This window comes from Hypomesus transpacificus, chromosome 22 (genome assembly GCF_021917145.1).
Source record: "Hypomesus transpacificus isolate Combined female chromosome 22, fHypTra1, whole genome shotgun sequence".
Classification (NCBI taxonomy): Eukaryota; Metazoa; Chordata; class Actinopteri; order Osmeriformes; family Osmeridae; genus Hypomesus; species Hypomesus transpacificus.
The window spans coordinates 7062086-7077728 of record NC_061081.1 but is presented as its reverse complement, the minus strand read 5'-3'; the positions used below and the strand labels follow the sequence as shown (position 1 = coordinate 7077728).

At 41.6% G+C, this 15643-nt stretch overlaps 3 protein-coding genes and 2 non-coding genes across 7 annotated transcripts; 4 read left to right on the top strand and 1 right to left on the bottom strand.

Annotated features, from left to right (window-relative positions):
* The first annotated feature begins 203 nt into the window (after positions 1-203).
* Positions 204-2780, top strand: rpl12 (ribosomal protein L12). Its single transcript, XM_047045760.1, has 6 exons — positions 204-371; positions 1091-1164; positions 1638-1736; positions 1825-1906; positions 2221-2307; positions 2631-2780. Exons 1-6 carry the CDS (start codon positions 335-337, stop codon positions 2747-2749), a joined length of 498 nt encoding a protein of 165 aa, XP_046901716.1. The 5' UTR covers positions 204-334; the 3' UTR covers positions 2750-2780.
* Positions 1215-1343, top strand: LOC124484849. Its single transcript, XR_006958011.1, has one exon. It is a non-coding gene; the product is annotated as a small nucleolar RNA SNORA65 (small nucleolar RNA).
* Positions 2002-2128, top strand: LOC124484848. Its single transcript, XR_006958010.1, has one exon. It is a non-coding gene; the product is annotated as a small nucleolar RNA SNORA65 (small nucleolar RNA).
* Positions 2781-3139: 359 nt separating the features above from the next.
* Positions 3140-5060, bottom strand: pole3 (polymerase (DNA directed), epsilon 3 (p17 subunit)). Of its 3 annotated transcripts, none has more exons than XM_047045763.1 (5): positions 4879-5058; positions 4608-4738; positions 4287-4372; positions 4063-4181; positions 3140-3855 (listed from the first exon to the last, which is right to left on the bottom strand). In XM_047045763.1, the coding sequence occupies exons 2-5, from the start codon at positions 4671-4673 to the stop codon at positions 3683-3685; spliced, it is 444 nt and encodes a 147-aa protein (XP_046901719.1). In that variant the 5' UTR covers positions 4674-4738; positions 4879-5058; the 3' UTR covers positions 3140-3682. The 3 variants fall into 3 exon arrangements, with proteins under 3 accessions (XP_046901719.1, XP_046901718.1, XP_046901717.1); XM_047045762.1 differs by having other exon boundaries at positions 4608-4697; XM_047045761.1 differs by having other exon boundaries at positions 4608-5060.
* An 809-nt stretch (positions 5061-5869) lies between these two features.
* Positions 5870-15167, top strand: lmo4a (LIM domain only 4a). The gene is made up of 5 exons (XM_047045161.1): positions 5870-6296; positions 11161-11403; positions 13909-14005; positions 14246-14404; positions 14513-15167. Exons 2-5 carry the CDS (start codon positions 11168-11170, stop codon positions 14519-14521), a joined length of 501 nt encoding a protein of 166 aa, XP_046901117.1. The 5' UTR covers positions 5870-6296; positions 11161-11167; the 3' UTR covers positions 14522-15167.
* The last annotated feature ends 476 nt before the right edge of the window (positions 15168-15643 follow it).

The window sequence follows — 15643 nt, the reverse complement described above, 5'->3', positions numbered from 1 at the left end:
TGTATGACCCATCAAAATGGGTGAGAAGCAAGCTAGCAGGACTAGCAAACTACATGGGATTGTAATGTCGTTTTACTGTTAGCTAACAGTTGGTGGCGGTAATCCCCCAATAACGTTGAATGTCGTTTAGTTATGCAACACCATAGAATAAGGAGTAACAGACGAAATCTCGCGTGACTTTTCGTTCTTATATTACCAATGATGTCCCTCCATCTTTCCTTTCTTTTTCACTTTAACGGTGAAGGTGCAACAGTAATCGGTCGTCCCGAATCCGGGTTCATCCGACACCCTCACTTATTCAAGCTGAACTGAACTCAATTTCTACAAATCCAACATGCCTCCCAAATTCGATCCTACCGAGATTAAAGTTGGTATGTGTGGATTCTACTGTATAATAGCTTCTGTTTCAGATTACATCGCAAAATGGAGACGGTTTTTAGTTTTGGGAATCCATCTTCTACCCAGTCATCCTTTTTTTGGAATATGTTCGATGTTTTTTGTTTTGGTAGTATTTGTGGGCCTGTCATGCTGGTAACGTTCCAGCTATCCCAACATTCTGTCATCCACGTGGTGCTCTGTTAAGTTTAGACTGAAAGTAGTACGCGTGGAGAGACGAGTCTCCCATGTTTTTCGAAGATAGACAACCAAATGCATATTTTACTTTTCCGTTTGCAGTTAATTGCTTAATATACATAATTCATTCTAAATTGGCTGAATGCATGGATCCATATATACCGTCATGACTAGACTATGGAAAATATGTAGGATGTGCGGGCATCGTTCAGTCCTGGGTCCTACTGTAAGCCTGAGTCTTAAAGGACTTGTAGTGAGTTGTGGATGTTGAAAATATTACCTATACATTTGTTGTTCTAAAGAGGGAGCATTGTATTAAAGTTATAAAATTATTTTTTGCAAGTTCAGTTTTAGAAAATTGTTTTTCTGATTGACACAACAAAATACAGCACAATAGGGTTAGAGTATGCTACTGTACATTATAATCCAGAATATGGATTGATTGTTACATGTGCGTCTGTCTATGCACAATAGTCTTGTCTAGGAATAATTGAAAGAAAACAATTTGTTTTGACAGTGTACATGAGATGCACAGGAGGGGAAGTTGGAGCCACTTCAGCGTTGGCCCCAAAAATTGGACCACTTGGTCTGGTAAGTGAGGGATATATTCAGAAGATTGTACGATCAATGTTCACCAGCCTCCCGCCACTATGCCTGTCATTGTTTTGTGACTTGAGCATAGTCCAGTGGAAGCTAAGACGGAACCAGCTCTAGGAAGCAGGTCTGCCCACACTAATGGGCAACTCTGTGCCGAAAGGTCTGGAACATCAACCACTAAAGTACTAATATCAGAATCAGGTTTATTGCCAAGTGAGTTATACAAACAATAATTTTGCTGTGGTGGGTTGGTGCATAAAATGGAGGTAGAGATATGAGAAAAGTACTATAAGATAAATATTGTGATATGAAAACTTGCATTAAAATTGTTTGCCATAAATGAGAAGTTATTTTTATATTGGTCACACATTAAAACCAATAAGATTCAGATTGACGGAATTGTACCTTTTTTTTTAGGTCTTAATGAATGTTCATTTTCTTATGATTTTCTTCCTGCTGTGCTTTAGTCTCCCAAAAAGGTTGGTGACGACATTGCGAAGGCAACTGGTGACTGGAAGGGCCTGAGGATTACAGTCAAGCTGACCATCCAGAACAGACAAGCTGCAGTAGGTCTCAATTATACTTGCTTGTTAAAATCCCTTTAGTTTGAAGAAATTGTTTCAGCCTTCTGGTCTCAACATATTTCTGGTGTAGGTTGAAGTGGTACCCTCTGCTTCGGCCCTGATCATCAAGGCCCTGAAGGAGCCTCCTCGTGACAGGAAGAAGGTTAAGAACAGTAAGTCACCCTAAAGTCCAGTCAGTAGGAAACACCAGTTTCAGTTGCTGTGTGAGGAGTCTTATTATGGATCAACTTGCATTGCTCCCCAGCCTCCCGCCACTAGGCTCGTCTGCTTTGAGTGATTGAGTTAAGTCCAGTGGAGGCTAAGAGAAACCCAGCCTTAAGAAACAGGGCTGCCCAATCAGTGGGCAACTCTGTGCCGCAAGGTCTGGGACACTTGACAAATGTAGATGACCTGTGTCCACTTGCTAACTAGTGTTAGTTCAGGTATGTCTAGCACCCATCCAAGCAATTCTTCCTTATTTTTCCAGTTAAGCACAGTGGCAGTGTCACTTTTGACGAGATTGTCGGCATTGCCCGTGTGATGAGGAACCGCTCTATTGCCAGGGAGCTCTCTGGTAAGACCCCTGTCATTGTTGGCACATCAGTCATTTTAATAGAGTAGTCTTCAACCCTGGTCCTGCACGTTTTAGATGTTTCCCTGTTCCAACACACCCAATTCAAATGAATGTTTGCCATCAGTCTTCTGCTGAAATACACAACCGCCCATTCCTTAAAATCAGGTGTGTTGGAGCAGGGGAAAATGCAAAAACATACAGGCCAGGGAGTGCCTGAGGACCAGGGTTGAAGACTATTGGTCTAATGCATGAGGGGACAATTGGCAATTCCAGGCTGAAGCTCTTAAGCTGTACATTGGTGTTTATTGCTTTTTTATTTTCAGGAACCATCAAAGAGATTCTCGGTACAGCCCAGTCTGTGGGTTGCACAATTGATGGCCGCCCTCCCCATGATGTCATTGAAGACATCAACAGTGGCAAAGTGGAGTGCCCATCAGAGTAACATCAAATGAATAAAGTGTTTCTAAAATGAAGTGCAAGTTGTTTTGCATGATTCCAAAGTGATGCTTTTTGGTAATGATTCAGTAAATGCTTTGATAGAGAGAGACTAGGAGTTAACCTGTGTACATTAGTACAGTGGTTCTCAACCCTGTCCTCAGGGACCCCCTGTCCTGCATGTTTTAGATTTTTCCCTCCAACACACCTGACTTAAATAAAAGGGTTATCTAGCTCTTTAGAAGACTGGTAACGAACATGCATTTGAATCAGGAGTGTTGGAGCAGGGAACATTTCAAACAAGCAGGACAGGGGGTCCCTGAGGACAGGGTTGAGAACCACTGCATTAGTATATGCTACATTCATTGTGAGGTAGACAATTTATTTGTTAAAGAACTGACATTTAACATTTTTATTGAAAAAGGAAGTGCATATTATATGCTACAAGTACAAATGTATTTCAAATCCATATGTACATCAAAAACTAAGCCCTGTGGCAGTTAATTGTCCAAAACTTGACACCAGATGTTCCATTAGGTCAATTTAACAATTGTCCCTGAACTGAGAATTTCCAAATGAGCCATCGCTGAGAAACATTAGTAAACCAATTTATGGCAATCATTTTCACAAACGTCCATATACATTTGTACCATTTTAAGTGAAAAGTATTTACAGGTTAAACTTAGGTGACCAAGTAACCAAGTAGTAAGTCAGACAAGAGACATGACCCAATTGTCCTTGCCTACATAAACTTTTGTAGAGATTTAAGCCCATCCGATTAGTGGTGCAGGTTCTGTCCCTTGCCTAATAAGTCGTCTCATTGGCTGTAGCAATAGTTTACAGAGTTACAGACATCTGGTATTTATGGAAAACTAGGGATACAGAAAATGTGCACTTATATGATTTCAACCAAAATGTCATCACTGCTGTTTGCCAGTCTTCAGTTTTCAACTTCTTCTGCTTCATTCTCAGCTTCCTGCTCTTCATCCATGTGCTCTTCATCATCCTCCTCTTCCCTACTCTTGTCATGCTCCTCCGTGTCAGTCTTTTTCTCCTTGTCCTTGCGCTTCTGTTCTGATGCTTCTTTCTTTCCCTTCAGACCCTTCTTGTGAGCTGCATTTGAATAATGTTTTTAATGTTAAGTAGCAGGTATGCACAGGACTGGCCTCTACAAATGGCAACGTATCAACACACAACAAGCGTAACCCCCTGAGTACCTAAATGGTACAGTTCAAACCCAGCTAACTAGAAGTGACTAAGTGAAAAACTAAGTTGTTTGACATAGTTGTTGATATGTCAAGAATCCTTTGAAACACTCACCCTCCAAAGCTTCACGCAGAGGCTGTAAAAAGCGTTCAAACTCCATCTCCTCCATTGCTGCCATTACGTCCCCCGCATTTAGAGTTTTCCTCTTTGCTTTCATAGCAAAATTGTTTGCACTGTGATTAATTGAGAAACAAATGTTAAACAAATCGTTTATGTATTCATGGATATGCTACAATTTGTCAAAATATATTGTCACTGTTTGAGGCACTTCTAGTTACCATGATGTTGCATAGAGGACGAACACACTAGCAGCTTGAGAGATGGCTCGTCTGGCTTCTTTAGACACATTTACTCCGTCTGGAAGCTGTTCAAAGGAGTATTGGGTACCATCAACCAAACAAGATACAGACTGTACATAACAAGGCAACCAGCTACTGCTAGCTAGTTAGCTAGCCACCACCTTGGCACACAAGTTGTCAGTGATGCCACATATATTTGTAGCTGGCTCATTGCTCATAGGTTGAAGAGAAAGGCTTCACATCAATAGATGCTACGTTTTGGGACCTTTCACGTACCGACTACAATCATCGTGAACTCACCGCTTCCTTGATAATGCGCGTAATGACAGCGTTGGGAAGATTGAGGTCTTCGGGTCTCTCTGCCATCGTGTTCCAGTGTACTGTATAATGCTTCGAAAAAACTCAGTTGAAGTTACAGCTTCTGTAAAATGCTTACAAATTGATAGCTAGTTACAAGCCAATTTGCCCGTAAAGGGCTTTTGTGCTAGCTTTAGTAGCCTAAACTCGACCTCGTACTATATACTAACTACTTCACAGCACTAGGAAATCATAAAAATAAATAAATATGAACCTTATTTTAGCCGTAGCCGATGCCAGTCTGCTGCAGTTACAATATGCATTCACTTGTTTAAACAACCAATTGAAACACAAACCAAATTTGGGGGTTTGGCTATCAAATTCTGACAGTCTGCTGGATTTGTTTATTATAGCTCATTCCCGCGAAGCTTCTAACCATGTGGCTGCTCTTCTTTTTTACGTGACGTTTTACGACGGTTGGCTACAAACAAACAGTTGCATAGTCGCCGCCTACTGGGTTGGAGTGTGATCCCGAGTGTCTTGAACCTCGTAAACCTGTGTAGAGTGACAATCGTGTAACTTCATCAGTTTGAGATTTAATTCATTTACCCTTGACATTGTATCTGCTTTATGGCCGTTCATTCTATGACCTACGTATGGAACTACTTTGTTGTTGTACCAAGAGTTTTGAGTGGAATTCCAAATTTCGCCACAAGATGTCACACTATACAAATAAGCTTACATTAGTTTAAATGTGAGGTTTAAGCGACATAGACTAGCACTAGCCATATGGTTCTGTTCAAATGTATGTGTGCAATGAGCCCAAATAAAGCACAAAACCAGTGAACAAGTGGAGTACATACAGACGCCGACAATCACAGAATTCGCAACTAAAAGTGCATCTATGGTCAAAGAGGTCAAAATGAAGACTAGCCCACAACCCCAAAAATGCTCCATCGAATGCATCGTGTACATTTAAACCTTAGCAATGCATGTGAAGCTGTTATTACAAAAGGGAGACTTTAGGAGGCTAGAAAAAATACTTTTTGTAGGCTGTAGATTAGGCAAATTATGTCAACTTGCTCTACTGGAATATCTAATATCTAAGTTTTTGTTCCATTTGCGATAGATTAGGTAGGATGTTCAGGTTAAAGTTCATGAGCTAGTCAATGTGAGAAGGACGCTCAAATCTAGCGTCTATTTCGGCGTTAATTTAAATTGGTTCCACTGTATTGCTGGGGGCTGAACCTCATCCACGTCACCGGAGGAGTGAGTTAAATGTGTGAGGAGTAGCAATAGCTTTCCACGCAGACGGAGAGGTTTATGTCCGTAAGGAAGTCGTGAACTCGTTCGCCGCAACATCAAATAGGTTACAATACGAATCTATTTAATAATGATTATATTTAGGCCTAATATCTAATGTTGATTCTTTTTTTAAGCTGGAAGTCTTGAAGTCTGTTTAGGCTACCTTAGCGCGAAGAAAAGCAAAAGGAAGAAAAGGTTAGGCTACTTTCTGGAATAGGTTAGTTTGCATTCTTTTCATTTGGAATACACAACGGCTTAGTTGTTACACCCAGACATTTTTAATCATCTGTCGTTGAACTTGGCAAGAACACACGTTTCGTGGTAGTGCGCACCAGTGTCAAGATCATTTCTCCGCGGTGGCTTCTCAGACACTAGCACAACGGCAAGGTGAGCGATTCGGAATTAACATGCTGCATCACGTAGCTTTTTACTTTTCTCAATAAAATGTTTTTCGAATTTTGCACTACCCAGTGTCAAACTGGCGCTTTAGATAGGTTTCGAGCTGTTGCCTCCAGTTTCTAATACAATTCTTCCCATGCTACACTGGAAAGTGCCTACCGACCTAATTGCTTTTTTCTTTACAGAAACGGGACGTGACTCACTTTTACGACTCAAATGCTACATTTATTTGAGGTTGTAATGTCGTTAGATGGAGCTACAATATATTGTCCAAATTTAAGTCCTTACATTGCGGAGTTGTGAGCTTGTTAAAAAGACCCGGTGTAATGGGGAAAAAAAATCGATGACTGTATAGCCAACTGAGCACGTTATTTCGAAAGGATGTTTTGCTAGCCTGTGACTGTGCCAAGTGGGTCTGGTCATAGCGTTTTACTATTGGTACCATACCACTTCTGACTGCATTGTGCTGTAAAATGTTTTCTTTACAGTAGTTAGGTTTTCTTTTAGCACAAGTAGGCTAATAGGGTCAGACCAATCCTCCTTTGGGAGAAATGTGGACTTGTTGATGCACATCAATTGATGCAGAAGTATGTCAAGTAATACAACTATGCTTGACGAAATGTTTTAGGTGATATGCTACATTTGATGAAACATGTCAATGTATTTACCAGAGCAAGTATGTTATTCAATGGAGGATTTATACACTTGGGTTTGATGAGTGAACCATCATTTGGTCTGTCAACCTGAAACCTCATGCAATCCATCAGTCTGTTGTCTGACAGCGACGGTATTGTGTTTCTCCTCATTAGCTTTTGTTTTTAACGGTTATTTCATCAATCAGTCTATTACCAGACCAGAACAGAGCCATCCCTTCAATTCAAGTAACCTTTGTTTGGGCTGGTAATTAATTCATTATTGATGTGAAGGGGGAGAACAAGCTTAATACAAAATCCAAACCCACTGAAGTTCATCAGTAGTAGTTCATCAGAAGTAGTTTATCAGTAGTGTAAGAGTCGCCTTGCCAAGGACACACTGTGGCAGAATAAACTTGAAACTTATGTAGACAAAAATGACTCCCTTCTTGATGTCACCCGCACATGCAAACACTTGCACACTCTTCCAGCCACAGTTTATAGTCAGTTAATGGGCTTTTTTTTCTTCTTCCTGGCATGATTTCATAGACATTAAAACTAATTTAATGCCTTGCATTCATAAAGCCAAGATGTTTTTCTGCCAGTAAATGCTCTGTTTGTGTATAGTGATACAGTTTGGTTTCAACATTACATTTTTAAACAGAATTCTGCATGGAACGGATAAGGTAGAACAGCAAGTCCTTAAAACCTCCTAAAATATGTAATCCTCTTGTGTTTTCGGCAACGTGAAGGATAAGATTGCATGGGTCTTGTATAGGATCACCAACGATAAAACATAGGATTAGCCTTGTTTTGTTAGGACCTTGTTATATAAAAGTTATTTGGCAACTCTGAGCACAGGCTGGTTGTTCGTCCTGCAGGTGTGCATATAATACACTATTTGCATTCAATGTGCTGCCGCAACTTGTCTCAGGCATGGTTTGGAATGCTGAAAGTGAAGTTTTGATACATAACTTAAACACTTTGTTTTAGGTGGCACCTGGCTGCTACAGGACATTAGTCAGGCCTCTGCATGTAGACTTAAAGGGTACTCATCTTTTTTTGGTGTCCACAATTCACTTTAGATTAATCATATTTAACAGCAAGCTCTGATTCATTTGGGTTGAACTTGGTCCACTGTGACTTTCATGAAAAGTGTTGTGATCTGTTTAGGGTGTCAAAGGAAATAAACTGGTCTGACGTGCCACTGACCTAGTAAAAGGCCTGAGGCATAGAACTTGCCAGACAGAGGGAGAGAACTGAAATAAACTTAAGGTCAGATTTGAGCCTCTGTTCCCCAGATTGTACCAGAATTCATTTTAACATTTTTTTTTTGTGATGGTGGAGGCTTGTGTAATGAGAGTATAGGCTTCGTAATTGATTTCACGCACCTAATACACTGCCAAAGGATTCTAGTTTGAGACAGGAAGTGGAGGCAAAACACAGGCATGTAGCTTCTCTCTCTTGTGCTTAAACTAAAAAGTTAATGACTAAACACAGGATGTGTATTCATGTTACTGTACATAATGGCTTTATTGGGCTAACATTATAGACTTTTTTTATAGCTGGATGCTATGATGGTTGCCCACGGTTCTGTTACAGCACTTGTTTCTATTAAACCATTGCAGCTACCCTTGCTTTTATTTGTACCACCTGTTTTGTTTATCCTTTGCTGTAAACACATTACTTTTTGTATGTAGCATTTTAAGGTCATAAACACAGTTCATAACTCCAAGCATAACTGAAAATGGTCTTAAGAGCTGCAGAACCTTCCCCCAGGACGTTCTAGTTGACCCTGACCAGGGGAAAGCACACTTCCTGGTGATATCTATAGTCCGCTGTTTAAGGACCTGCATTGAAGTCCTTCTCCCCAACCAGCAAGAGGTCACACTCCCTACTTGTGGCTGTGCCAACCACTGCCGATGCATGGTTGACCTTCCCCAATCAGGGGCCAAGCTGATGATTTTTATACTCCTTAAACTCACTGTTTCTTACACCAATAGAAGAAAGAGGAGGTAGCCGAATACTGTCTCAGTATGTTGCCATCTGCACCTAGACGTAAGACCTTTATTTCCTCTGGCTGCCATTTTTTACTTTTAGATTTTAGGCAACAACCTTACATGTACATTTAGTCATTTAGCTGCAGACACTCTTATCCAGAGCGACTTACAGTAAGTACAGGGAAATTCCCCCGAGGCAAGTAGGGTGAAGTGCCTTGCCCAAGGACATGTCATTTTGCACGGCCGGGAATCGAACCGGTAACTTGATTACTAGCCTGATTCCCTAACCGCTCGGCCATCTGACTCTGACCTTTCTTTTGTCCATTGATCTTTCAGGATTTAGTGGTTCTTCAACATCCACAAAAGGGTTAGTCTTGGGGGGGGGGGGGGGAGGGATATGGAAACTATGCCAGTGCTAGAACGTATGTTGCTTATAATTCAGAAAGATGTACTCTGGTTTCCACATAAAAATCGACACAACTTGGCGATAGACTCAGCCCTTTTCATTCCAAGAGGGAGTGACAGTTGTAGACCGCAGGCAAACATTCCTACAAGGACGGAACCTCCGTATCATAATCTACGCCCGCCCAGTTGGTAACTTCAATGTACAACTCCCTGATTCTTCCTTGGCCAAGGTTCCTGAGGTAGACGTCTTGGTGCCCTGCGTGGTGCTTGGGAGAGAAGAGGGGTCTGTCCAGCTTTGCAATGACCCCCTCTTAAGGAACTCCTTGATTGAAGCCAGGTGTCGATGTGGATAGCAAGCCGGCTGCGGTCAAGCAGTTGCTGGATTTGAGTGTGTAATAGGAAGGGCACTTGTGAAGCTAAATATGCCATCACCACAAAATTAATAGCACTGGAGGACAAATTGTAATGCTGCTGTTAATTTGGAAAATACAATCCAGTCCCCTGCAATTATTTACTGTTGTTGTTGGCCGTAATTATGAATCATGGAACCCACTGCAAAGCAGCTGAGCTGAATCGGCGCAGAGTGGAGTGCTGGTATGGTTCTACTTTGCGTGATTCGAGAGGAATATTATCACCAGCTGTTGGAAATCATTTACTTTTTGCTGTGGAAAAACGGGATAGTGGGCATATGTGTATACATACTGTCGATGAGCACAGCTAGAGTAGAATGTATGTCAGTGTAGTTTGTCAGTGTGCTGCCCCTTTAAAAATATTTGTTTCTGGATCACAATCATTTTAGCATTCCAAGCTCATTTCCAGTATTTAAATAATCAAAACTATAAACAATTTGTTTCAACAAATGAGTAGAAATTACTTAAGGATAATGTTACACTTGTTAGCAACGTATTCATGGTGGGTACAAGTGCATGAACGTAAACGAATGAGCCTTGCCTACAGGACTATTGCAACCCAACAACCTAAACTCGGAACACCAAAAAACATGCATTCAGAGACTAACATTCCACAACATCAAAGGTTATTTGCTGCTGAGCCCAAATAGATTTCCTCTCTGGACTGTGTGAGGAGGCTTGAGTGATACGTGTAAAGGTTACTGTAGGACATCTTCCATCCAGAGTAGCCGTTGCCTGGAAGGCGCATAGTTATAAAGGGAAATGATCTAAGCCCTAATGCCAGAGGGGGTCCCACTCTTAAAGCCAACTGATAAGCCATGGTGCCAAATGGGAATCAAAGTCCTTCCTGTCTGTCGGACTTCTCTGTCACCCACGTTCCTGCTGTGTGGTATGATATGGTATGGCATGGATTTGTGTGGGATAAGTGATAATAACACGGATGACTGAGAGGCAGTCCTCCTTAACATTCCCAAGGAAGCTCCAATTTCCTGGACTTTTCCTGACTTTTTGGGAGTTAAAGAGCATGTGTATTTGTTTATTTCACATCCTTTATAATAAAGGCTTGTGACTAGGTTAATTGATCCTATTCTGTCATAAGTTATATGTGTTTCTAGATGTCATAGCTATGTATGAAAATCTTCGCTCAAAATGAGCACAAATGCTTATTTAGGCCACTATTTTCTCTCATTGTCATCAGACTGCCTGTAAGGAATTGAAATAAATGTAGATTTTTATCAACCATGACTGTTACCGACAAGTGTCTAATAACCCTTAACTAATATCAGGTGTTATGCCCATCTTCGAACCATTGGAGAAGTTCAATGTCAGAAAGCTATATACCCAAGTAAATCTGTGTCCCCTGTCACTAAACATCATGATTTTCCCTTCTTTCTTCTGCCTTCAGGCCAGCCATGGTAAACAGCCGGGTGGAGGCGTCGGCTGTGTCAGTGACAGGGGGCGGGGTGGCAGGGCGGCAGTGCGCCGGCTGTGGGGGCCGCATCGCAGACCGCTTCCTGCTTTTCTCCATGGAGCGCTACTGGCACACGCGTTGCCTCAAGTGCTCATGTTGCCATGCCCATCTGGGCGAGATCGGCAGCACCTGCTACAGCAAAGGGGGCATGATCCTCTGCAAGAATGACTACATCAGGTGAGAAGACTGGTGGGAGACGGGGTGTTAACAATATGGCTTATTGTATAGCTCCACCTCTCCTTCTGGAAACCCAGGTGGTAGAGAAACGGAACGCAATGGAAAAAGCAGGGAAGGCTGTTTGTATTTTATTGTCCAACCTGGTTCTGGGGTGGGCAGATCAGCACGAGAACAGTGACACTTCTTAGAATTATGCAAATTAGCTTTTTGACCTGGACGTGGATATGTTTTTAAAGAGCAATATTTTTTAACAAAATAGGAAAGAGAACGTAAAGCCACTTAAAATTGGAGGTCCTGGAGGTCATCTCTCAAACTATTACTGCCTATTAACTCCTCTAACACTTTCCAAACTTTGTTTTGGTGTGACTGAGAACTTGTGGGAATGTCAAGTACAGTTATACAATGAAAGAAGTTTTATCTTGAAAGAGATATGTTAGTTAGTTTGAGGAGATTTACTTAATCTCCTGAAATCTGTGTGTGTTAACATCTTCACTGCAATGTTGGGGCTATACTTAATGCTATAAGTCTAGACTAGTTAAGTAGGTGTGTGTGTGAGCACATGTTCTCATTGGTCTTCTGTGTGTTTGTGTGGTGCATCTATTTTACAATCATTTGCTGTGTCTGAACTTAAGGAGGTGTGTTCAAATGTGCTTATTGATTGTGTGTGCTTGGTTTTTGTAGGGCAACACAGACTGATATACAACTGGTGCAACATAGGCAGAGGACTGTGTGGGTGCCCTTGCTGGCAATGCCTGGGCGGGCACCCTCCAGGGCAAATATTGGACTTGATCCAGTGCCGTCTGGAAGCCCACAACCCAATAATGCTTGTACAGAATTCTGTTGAGAGCCACGCATGCTGGGCACTCTGTATATTAGTAATGATAATACACTGTAGGGAGAATGAGAGAAACACTTTAGCATTGGAATAAACAGAGCTCTTTCACTCAGGCACGGCCGGTAATTGTGGCTAATCTAGCAATTCTGGCTCGAGTTCGAAAGGATTCAAACCAAAATGACACCCCCTCCCTTCAAAGCCACTCCCCCAAAACACATGAATGTGCTGCCTGACTACTGCCAGGAAGTAGGTAGACACAGACAAGTAGCTCGTCCAATCATTACATTTGTCTGAATGCCGTCTAGTCATTAAGTTTGGTCTGAACTAAATGATTGGACATGTTTATTACAAACCTGCGATGCCCACAGATGTTTTGATTTATTGGTTGCTATCAGGATGTAGCAAAAAGTGCATCTCGACAGCATTACCAACCCAGCCTTTAAGATGCAATATGGCTGTCAAAATAGGTTCTAAATGAGATACTATGTAAAATGTCAGTTTGGCAAATGATGCTATTGCGGTCTTGATTTAATAGCATTCAGTCATTTAGCAGACGCTCTCATCCAATAGCAACAAATAATGTGGCCATTTTAGTGAATATTTTAAAAAATATACAAAAACTGTATAAACTGTAAACTCTGGCCAGTAAAGCATGCTACTTTTTGAAAAATGTCTCCAGTCAAGACATCAACTGACATCCGTGTAAAAGACGGGTATCTGTCCCAGTTGCAAACGTAAACGGTGTCCTCCATAGCATTGAGAGCGATAATGGCCTGCAATTCACAGCACAATATGTATATCACTAGTAGCCTAAAGAGTTGTAATCATTGCCAGGTGGTGCTGAGGCAAGGGAGCAAGGGGGTAGAAAGGAAGAGAGAGGGAGAAAATGGGGGTAGGAAGGAAGAGAGGGAGAAAATAGGGGTAGGAAGAGAGAAGGAGAAAACAACAGGGGTAGGAAGGAAGAGAGAAGGAGAAAACAGGGCTCCTTGGGACTCTTATACAGTTACTGTTTGGATTGAGATCAGGGACACTGATATGGAGAGTGTGTGGGTGTGTGTCTGGAAGGGGGTAGGCTGCAATCAAACCGGTCTGGTAGGTGTCATGAGGAACAGCAATAAGGAGAGCTTAAGAGTGGAAGACAGGTTTCCTATTAAACACAAATCTACAGTTTAAAAGCATTCCAAATAAAGAGCGGGGGAGAGGGGCTATTTGTGTTTTTGTTGTTCAAGGCATGAGTTTAAGAGAAGAGCAAACTTGTGAACATGTAGAATACAGCTGTATTCTACATACACCAAATGTGTAGCTCTTGTCCATAACATTTAAGTCACATATATTCTGACCACAACCACCTCATATGCCTCTCATTTAGCTGAAACCAGAAACAGTTTGGATAATTGTTGTCCCCTCAGATGGTTTAAAGGGGAAGTCAGCTATTGGGCATAACCTTTCCGCCAGAAAATTGTCTTCTCACTTCTAGAAAGGGAGGTCAGTTTTATGTACTTTGTTCTTTGGTGTACACATGCTGTACCCAAAGGTGTCCAACAAATTATAATAGAGGTCTGATTCTGAATCGGTAGGTGGAAAAAATGCAACTGTAATTCCTCCCTGAAGTGTTCGCATTGGAAGTTGTTGCCCTCTTCTGACCTGAGTCTTTTTGGGTTCAACCGCAGACTGTTCGGGCATACCGGGGCTTGCAGTGCCTGTGGGCAGTCCATCCCTGCCAGTGAGATGGTGATGCGGGCACAAGGAAACGTCTACCATCTTAAGGTGAGTCCTATTTCAATTGAGGAGCTATTGTACTATGAACCTTCAATCCAGGACCATTTTACAATGTGAGACTGCAGTATGGTTGTGGGGATGCTCATGAAAGTGGATGCCAGTTGTTAGTGCCACACACGGTATTCATGTGCAAGTTTGTTCTGGTGTGTGCTTTTGTGTCAGTCAATAATTTGTTCTCCATCTCTTTCTTCATCCATATCTCTCTTTCCCCCTCATCTCCCTCTACAGTGTTTCTCCTGTGCCACTTGTAGGAACCGCCTCGTTCCTGGTGACCGATTCCACTATGTGAACGGAACCATTTTCTGCGAACATGATCGGCCAGGGGGAGGGCTCCTCAGCAGTCACCTGGCACCGTTGCAGGGCAATGCCATGATGCCTGACCAGAAAGTGAGGCTAAGGCCAGGATTTGAGCTTCCATCTAAATCAAGATTAAAATGAATCAAAATGCATAAAGTCTGTCTTCTCTAAATACTAATTTCATTATTTCGCCTTTAGGTATGCTGAAGAAGATGATGAATTAAGCAACATGTGCCTTCTCCTCCTCCTACTTTCTTTTATCCACCTGTCAATGTATCCTGCATCATCTATCCATCCTTTTATCCAGGCTGTTGTCTGTACGCATTACTGACACTGATACAAGTGTCAAAGCCTTTCTCAGTACAATCAAGTTCCCAGTCAAGGGAATGGGAAAGAAGGGGAGGGGAAGCTTACATTGATTTAGTCAAGTAAACCAGTGTCTAATTTTGGCCAAACAATGATGGTAGGCTTATTAAGAAGTGGCTTACCTGGAAAGGACTGGCAAATGTCTACTCATGGAGCCATCTTGCATAAAGGAGCACCTTGACCCATCCTGCCTGCTTGTGCACAGGGATCAATAGAGGACATGGGGAACTGCTATGGTAACTTTTATATCAGAAAGACTGCATTCAAATCAAGACTGAGACATCACAGAAGCAGATTCCAGATGTTGGTCAGAGGCAGGAGGTGATGTGGCTGTACAGTAGATTGTCATTGGACGTGTTTTGCACTCTAAAAGGTGCTGGATCTGCCAAGTGAATGTCGTAAAATCTCATTGTACATCCAACCTGCTTTCAAAAATGGACTGTACAAATATAATAACTTTGGGATTCTCCAACAGAGGATTCTGAAATTGATTTGTGCTGTGAGTTATTTCTCGATTGTCTTTTTAAAATGTGTGTGGTCGTTTTTGGGGTGATTATAGAATTTTAAAATTATGATTATACAAATGTTATCGGTTGTCACATAACAATAGAAAAGTGTCTCAAAACATAAACCTCGATAAACAGCACGTCTCTCAAACAAAGGAGTGCCCCACATACCAAATGAACACAGTGGTTTAGGTTTCATGTTGATATATGCATTTGTGATTGTCTTTGAAAAGGTGTTTCTTTCCGTGGGATGTCTTTAGCTGCCGTGATCCATGGATCTAAATGTGTTCTCTTTCTGTCAGTGCGGTTTGAACCGGTCTGTTTCTAAACTGGTCAAAGAAACAGAAAAGGGACTTTTGAATGGTGAACTATAACTGTACAAATATTTTTATTTTATTATTTTATATACATTGTGTTATATGGTTAAACGATGTGTGCATAGCATTGTAGGTACAGG

Excerpts from the sequence above, each read along its gene's own strand:
- rpl12 (XM_047045760.1), top strand. The coding sequence starts at position 335 with ATGCCTCCCAAATTCGATCCTACCGAGATTAAAGTTG. Across the intron at positions 372-1,090 it reads TCCTACCGAGATTAAAGTTG|TGTACATGAGATGCACAGGA; the intron begins GTATGTGTGGAT and ends TTGTTTTGACAG. Across the intron at positions 1,737-1,824 it reads TCCAGAACAGACAAGCTGCA|GTTGAAGTGGTACCCTCTGC; the intron begins GTAGGTCTCAAT and ends TTTCTGGTGTAG.
- pole3 (XM_047045761.1), bottom strand. The coding sequence starts at position 4,673 with ATGGCAGAGAGACCCGAAGACCTCAATCTTCCCAACGCTGTCATTACG. Across the intron at positions 4,373-4,607 it reads CGCGCATTATCAAGGAAGCG|CTTCCAGACGGAGTAAATGT; the intron begins GTGAGTTCACGA and ends TCCTTTGAACAG. Across the intron at positions 4,182-4,286 it reads GTCCTCTATGCAACATCATG|TGCAAACAATTTTGCTATGA; the intron begins GTAACTAGAAGT and ends AATTAATCACAG.
- lmo4a (XM_047045161.1), top strand. The coding sequence starts at position 11,168 with ATGGTAAACAGCCGGGTGGAGGCGTCGGCTGTGTCAGTGACAGGGGGC. Across the intron at positions 11,404-13,908 it reads TGCAAGAATGACTACATCAG|ACTGTTCGGGCATACCGGGG; the intron begins GTGAGAAGACTG and ends GTTCAACCGCAG. Across the intron at positions 14,006-14,245 it reads GAAACGTCTACCATCTTAAG|TGTTTCTCCTGTGCCACTTG; the intron begins GTGAGTCCTATT and ends CTCCCTCTACAG.